Here is a 7,500-nt window from a genome sequence, read left to right on the forward strand (position 1 = left end):
ACACACAATCTGTCCTCTATCTCTGTCGACCGCGTTCCTGCCAACAGACAGCCTCCCGTCACACTCCAAAACCTCCACGTACTGTTTCATCTATTAGCCATTTAATATCGCACGTACACTGAGAGAATGCGGTGAGTAAGAGGGGATTAAATGACCCGCTTTATTAAGATCCCAAATAGCACACTGTAATTGTGTGAGAACTTGTGTGCGCAGACAGTAGTGTGATTTTTACGTCACGTGCAAAATATATAGACGGAGTTTTCAGAATCAGACGACAATATAGCGCTAATTAAAGGCAGCTGAAGAATATTTACAATGCTAAAATAATAATAAAATTCTTATTATTCTTATCAAACCGGCGAATGGTGCCGTTTCTGTCCTCGACTGACGGAAACTGGCCTCCGCAAATTTAATACCCGCTTTTCTGTCGTACTAATCTGCGCAATGAATTGCGCAATTTCACAGTCCTCGTTCGTGCAAGTCAGGTAGTTTGCAAACTTTTAGTAGATCAGGGCCTAAATCTTATTTATGCGCATTTATGGAAGGGGCTTATTTGTAATGATTTAAATCTTTTCTGGATCCAAATGCTTCAGCTTCACCAGAAGTAAGATGTTCGGAGAATCAGGAGAACAAGTGCCAGGGTATGGTGAAAGAGATGGTTTATTATGCGCGCAGAGACACGCTGGGCACTACAGCGTCTCGTAGTCTCGGTCTTAATATAAACATAAATCGGGTACGGTTGGGTTTTGTACGTGCAAAACAAACCCAAAAAAAAAAGAGACCACGAGTAAGCAAAAATCACATTGAACTGGTCTTATATGATTGAATCATAATCATGGAAAATAAGGGGGAATATTTCACAATATTCACACTATTCAGTGTTACCCAGATGAGGACGGGTTCCCTTCTGAGTCTGGTTCCTCTCAAGGTTTCTTCCTCATATTGGGGCAGTGGTGGCTTAGCGGATAGGCTCTGGGTTACTGATCGGAAGGTCGGGGGTTCAAGCCCCAGCACTGCCAAGCTGCCATTGTTGGGCCCTTGAGCAAGGCCCTTAACCCTCTCTGCTCCAGGGGGCGCTGTATCATGGCCGACTCTGACCCCAACCTCCTAACATGCTGGGGTATGCGAAGAAAACAATTTCACTGTGCTCTACTGTATATGTGACCAATAAAGACTCGTTATCATTATATCATCTCAGGAAGTTTTTCCTCACCACCGTCGCCTCCGGCTCGCTCGGTGAGGATAAATTCATACATTTATAATCTATATTCTGAATGTAAAGCTGCTTTGGGACAATGTCCATTGTTAAAAGCGCTAAACAAATACAATTGAAATTGAAAATCTGTAAAACTGTTATATAGGGTTGGATGACATGGTAAAACTATCATATGGGAAAATAATAATAATAATGATAATAATAATAATAATAATGACGATCCCTAGAATATCTCATAAAACCATATTATGAAGTTTTCTCCAGTATTTCTCCAGGCATCGATATTATATCATAACATCACCCAGCCCTATTATTATGTGTTAATTAATGAATTATTATTATTATTATTATTATAGTGATATTTAACATAGTTTTACGTTATGCAACCTAAGAACAAGGTCTCTTGCCTATAAGTTAAGACACATGGGTCTACTCATCATATCCAAGCAGATTAGATATTGATAGTTAACGATAATAAGATGAATCATGTAATGGTGTTATTTTAGAGTTTATCACAGCTAGACCTAGCTTAGATACAGCACCCTAAAAGGTTCTTCAGCTCGTGCCTCAATGCATCTGTGTGAAAGAGTTTCCTTTCAGGAACCTTTCTAAGCAGAATCCCTTTCGAAGTGTTAACCAGCCAAAGAATTTCACTAAGAGCGTTTCACAGCCAAGAGAATTTGTTTTCTTGCACTCCGAGTTATTATTTTGAAATCCGTTTGGCTTCAAGGAGTAGTTCAGCCAAACAGGGAAATGTACATCAAGTGTCGTTGAACAGCCAACACACGTTTAGTGTCCAAAGTTTGCTTCCTTAGTTTTGCGCTGAAGCTGTGAGGGTGATGTAGGGAAGAAGCAAAGGAAGCTTCTAGCTACCGGTTGACACACTTGCTAGATCCACATAAAGACTTGAGCGTGTACTTTCTGAAACTATTCTAGACAAAAGGACGAAGCTAAAAACAATCGCTTTCTTCATTGGGTTAGGGAAGGATGCATGGTTATCTAGTTCCAGTTCAGTTTGCACGATGTACAGCTAAGCTACGCCAAACGTCTCGACTGATGAACAGCTTCTGGGGTATTTAATTTTTGGCTAAACTGCTAGGGGCAGTGGTTAAGTCTGTGGGTTACTGATCGGAAGGTCTGGGTTCAAGCCCCAGCACTGCCGAGCTCTCACTGTTAGACCCTTGAGCAAGGCCCTTAACCCTCTCTGCTCTAGGGTACTGTATCATGGCTGACCCTGCGCTCTGACCCCAACTTCCTGACATGCTGGGGTATGTGAAGAAAAGAATTTCACTGTGCTGTAATGTATATGTGATTAATAAAGACTCATTAAACCATACTTTTAATGATCAAACGTTACCACATACATGAACTAGACCAGCAGGAATCACAGTTGCAGGATCTTGCACCATGTTAAAAATAGACCTTTGCTTTGCAATAACTGGCAACCGCTGTCATTGGTTACAAGTTTCACGAGGAGTAAGGCAAAAATTCGTAAACCTAAAATCTATTTTTAGCCGCCTGTATCTACTCGTTTTTCTTGTCCAAATCACAGCGCGTCTCGGATGTCTGTGCTCTCCGTCTCTCCAACGTCAACATGTCTCCGTGCAGTCCCCGAGGCAGGCCTTCATGCAGGCATGGCTGATTTTCTCCGATGCTGCACCTGGGTGTCCTGCAGCCCTTTTTGCCCTTTTTGCCCTTTTAGCTGGGACCTATCCTCCGGGACAGAGCCCGAGGACAGGACGCTAAAGCAGCCGTGACACTAAAGCACTGAATCGCATTAGCACGGCGCCGCTTTGGGCTTATCAGCTGGCGCTCTCAGAAATGGAAATGGCGAGAGAGAAATTGAAGGGGGGATGAATAATGAAGAAGGGATTACGTTGGAGCTGGGCGCCGAGTCATACACAAACAACAGGATGACAAGGGCTATTTTAGACCAGACCTGGAGTTTCTCCTCTTCTCCATCACTTTCCTTTATTCCTCCAGGCACTGACGACTTCTCAGCTCCGTTCAGCACTCTTCAAAACAAGGGAGAACAATTCATTTATTTATTTATTTTTGGAATAGCACAGAACTGTATCCAAACAACTCTCAAATATATACGGTCTCTGTAGGGACAATTGCTTCCAGCAATTATTTGGTTTTCCCCAATAACATGAATATGGTCAATCATCTAGAAAAGGTTTGATACCTGACTAAAGTTAGCTTTTTTTTTTTTTTTGGTTTTGCACTGGAGTTACAAGGCTAATATACACCCCTGGTCAAAAGTTTAGACACACGCATTCTTTATTTTTATTCATTTTCCCCACAGTTTATAATAATAATAATAATAATAAAGTCATCAAAACTCTGGAGTAACACAAATGGAACGATGGGAATTATGTCGTGATTAAAAATCCCAAATAAATCAAAATAATTTAATATTTTATCATCTTCAAAGTCGACGCCCTTTTCACCTAGAATTTCCAGAAATGTGTTCTCGGCGTTTTCTCGAGCGATTTCTTGAGGAATTTCCCCGAGATGATTTTTAAACGGTATTAAAGGAGTTCACGCCGACGCCGGACTCTTATCTCCTGCTTTTCGGAATATTTCTCTCCGGGTCGTCCGTTTAAATGGAGATTTTTTTTTTTGTAAATAAAATGTTAGTTTTCTAATGAAATAAATAAATACATCGGCGTGCTTGTTTTTTGTCTACAACACCGATTTCACACATTTAATTATACACCTTCAGATCAAAAGGTTTTTAACATCATGAAACATTTCGGTCGGGTGTCCACAAACTTTTGAGCGGTAGTGTGGCTAACAGGTAATGGACGTTTTAACCCAGTGATGTCACCCAGACTTGGAAACACGCAGCGTTATTCGACGTGTTGACGTAATTTCCAATGAATCAGGAAGTCATGGCAGGACATATCGAGTGGCTCCTCCCACTTTTTAAATAGCCAATAGCGTTCAGCTTACCTCACAGCCCGGGCTAAGCCGCAATTGACAATTAGCACCGTGGATCCTAGAGAGCGTTTGATCGGACTGAAAATCGGACGAGAAGCCGAAGTGCAGAATGATGTCATCGAAATTGTTGGTTCGTATCGGTGGTAGAAAAAGACTTCATTTTGAACACATGCATTTTATAATGTGAATTCTGTCACTGTTTTAGAGCACACGAGCTTGAAGATAACCTTAAGGCTGACCTATTCCTATCAAAAGCCACAAAAGTTCCATTTTATTTCATGGGGATGTGTGCTATTGTGTCTATGGCCATGCGCTAGTATTTCTCTGCTAAGCAAAGTTAGCAAATGTGAAGACTTGACGTCGGTACGTCGGTTCCCTTTGGGGTAAACTGAACACTGTGTACATTTTGATTTTTATTGAACACTTTTGGTTACACCATAAGCTGGGTCCTGTGCTTCGATTTCATCACACCGCAGTGATAGATGTAGCCCTATTAATCATGCATGAGGTCATATTTGCATATTTGTCTGCTTGGAAGTTCGAGGCGGTGAATTATGCACGCTCGCCAGCTGTGGTCGGTGAACAGCTCTGCACACCATCAGTGATTTAGCAGTCCTACTCAGGGTCTCTCTCTCGCTCTCGTTGTCTTTCTCTCTTTGACAAGTGAAACATTTTTGTTTTTAAGTAGAAGGCCTCGTTTATTATTTATGCTTTCAAGAAGCGTCCGCGTGCACATTTGCATAGAAATCACACCGCACAAACCTCGTTTGACGGCATGTTCATTTAAAAAAAATTTTTTTTTTTTAGAAACATCTCCAAAGTCGCGAATACGATCTAGTCGTGCGATCGTTCCCGAGAGCTAAACGTGAAATTATAAGGCACGGTTTTGCACAGCCCTGCCCTCCGAGCGCCTCCGTTACCATCACGCAGCACTTCAGCGTGTTCTCCGATCGATCATCCTGACACTCGGCGCGACAACTGCACGTTTCCAGCAGCACGCGAATCTGAATTAAAGCCTGTCATTTGCAATATTTGTCGTGTTTTTGTTTTTGTTTTTTTCCTTTCTTTTTTCATATATATAATGATTGTAATTACGAATTACGACTGTGCTTCCGCACACAGATAAACATTTACTATAATTACACAGGTGATTTGGGTTTACACTGCATTCATCAATCCATAATTGAGCCGTGGCTCAGATTTTATAACACCACCTCTTATCGCAGCAGACGGTGTGCTGTGACACTCGGCTGAGCGTGTTTACTTTTTTTTTTTTTTTTTTTTTTCCCCCTTTCTTCTTTTCTTTTCAAATCAGACTCCGCGTTGGCGATGCGTGCGACATTAACACCGTCATCCAGACACAAAAATATCTGTGTGGGTGACACATAATAATACTCTTCCATGCAAATGTTTCACAGAGCGTCCATAATTTATAGTTGTTTTTCCTTTCTCGCACTGAAAGGTGCTTATGCTTCTCGTCAAATACAGCTACGCAAATATTAATCAAGTCACAAGACGCAGTGAAAAGATATTAAGAACTCTGGAACATTGAAATTGTGTCCTGAAAAAAATGTACTTTATTTATTTTTTTTGTAATTCCTACAAAGCAGTGGTTAATATGTTAATATAATCTGCCGTGGTATGTGTTATTGTATTATACCGTGATGTCTCTAAGCTTCAGTGTCTTGACATAGGTTTGTCCTTTTTTTGTTTCTTGTTGTTTTCTGAGCCTCCGGAAAATTGTGTACATCTTCAAACTGCCTTCGGTATTCATCGTCAGGAGGAGGTTTCCGCAGCGTTCACTCGAGTAGCCTCGAGAGTGTAATGGCTCTGAAACGCAGGCTAATTTTCTCATGGTGGTGTCGTATTTGTCTCATCAGGAGATGGAGCATCAGTTCGAGAAGGAGCGCAGTTCACTGGAGGAGCAGAAGAACCGTCTGCGGGAGCAGCTGGAGAGCCTGAGAGAGGAGCTCACCGCCAAGCTCAACATGGCCAACAGCGAGGTGAGAGCCTCTCGAATTCCTCGCCCTGATCCTTTTCACACCTTCAGGTCGTGATACGTACAGCGTAGGAACGGAAAAGTGTACGCTCGGTGTGTGCGCACTGCGGATTTTTTGAGTTTTACGAATTTTTTTCGGCTTAGAACCGGTCCGCACAGGAAGGGGGAGGGGGGTTTGTCATCGTTGCAGCCGAAAAGTTTCAAAGTTTGCGATGCCGTTTGCGGAGGTTTTTATTTATTTATTTATTTATTTATTTATTTATTTGGCAAATTGAGACCTCTTATCTGTACTCATGTTCGACACGCATGAATGGAAGAGGGCTGAACGCCCAAATCTCGTCCCAAATCTACGGAAAATCTGCAGTCATTTTGGATTAAAACAGTATGACTCCACCCCCCCCCCCCAATTTTATTTTGCAGACTTTCTGAGCTTCATGTCTGTCTATACACCAGTTTGTGATTACCGGTCACAACGAACAAGTAGGAACAGTGGCAGTGGCGCCCGGTTTTCTGACTCGACGCTGCTCCTGAAATGAAATGCACTGAGTAATGAATAGAGATCATGGTTTTAACGTGATTTATCGTACAGCATTAGATGAAGCTCATTTACTGATTCACAGCCCGATCGGTCATCGCCGTAGACGCTCAGCACGGGTTTCCTCATCATTCTTTCACGTAGTATTAAAGTGTCTCTTAAAGACCATTACAGAAGCTGTACCATCCCTCCAAAAAAGCTGGAAAAAAAAAATCCTCGTGGAAGACCATTTCTCGTCTTTCCCCACACTGCGACAGAATAGAGGTGAACAGAGGGAAAGTTATCTAATATTTCACAGACCGTTACGCCTATTTCTAGACATATTTCCTCATTTTAATCTTAAATCTGTCTCATTGTATTCTACACCCCTAAGTGAAAATGTCCAAATTGGGCCCTATTTGCTATTTTCCCTCCCCGCTGTCATGTGACTTGTTAGTGTTACAAGGTCTCAGGTGTGAATGGGGAGCGGGTGTGTTAAATTTGGTGTCATCGCTCTCACACTCCCTCGTACTGGTCACTGGAAGTTCAATATGGTAAAGAACTCTCTGAGGATCTGAAAAAAAAACAATAAAGATGGCCTAGGATATAAGAAGATTGCCAAGACCCTGACACTGAGCTGCAGCACGGTGGGCAAGACCATACAGCGGTTTAACAGGACAGGTCCCACTCAGAACAGGCCTCGCCATGGTCGACCATGGAAGTTGAGTGCACGTGCTCAGCGTCATATCCAGAGGCTGTCTTTGGGAAATAGACGTATGAGTGCTGCCAGCATTGCTGCAGAGGTTGAAGGGGTGGGGGGGTCGG

At 42.3% G+C, this 7,500-nt stretch overlaps 1 protein-coding gene across 2 annotated transcripts in view; it reads left to right on the forward strand.

Moving 5' to 3' along the window:
• The window catches only part of fam184ab (family with sequence similarity 184 member Ab), a 126,816-nt gene that overhangs the window by 63,723 nt on the left and 55,593 nt on the right, over positions 1-7,500 (forward strand). For both annotated transcript variants that reach the window (XM_017456767.2, XM_017456770.3), the window contains one exon: positions 6,043-6,165. In XM_017456767.2, the coding sequence (XP_017312256.1) occupies positions 6,043-6,165 (123 nt within the window). The remainder of the gene's footprint in view (positions 1-6,042; positions 6,166-7,500) is intronic.

Source organism: Ictalurus punctatus, chromosome 25 (assembly GCF_001660625.3).
Source record: "Ictalurus punctatus breed USDA103 chromosome 25, Coco_2.0, whole genome shotgun sequence".
Lineage (NCBI taxonomy): Eukaryota > Metazoa > Chordata > Actinopteri > Siluriformes > Ictaluridae > Ictalurus > Ictalurus punctatus.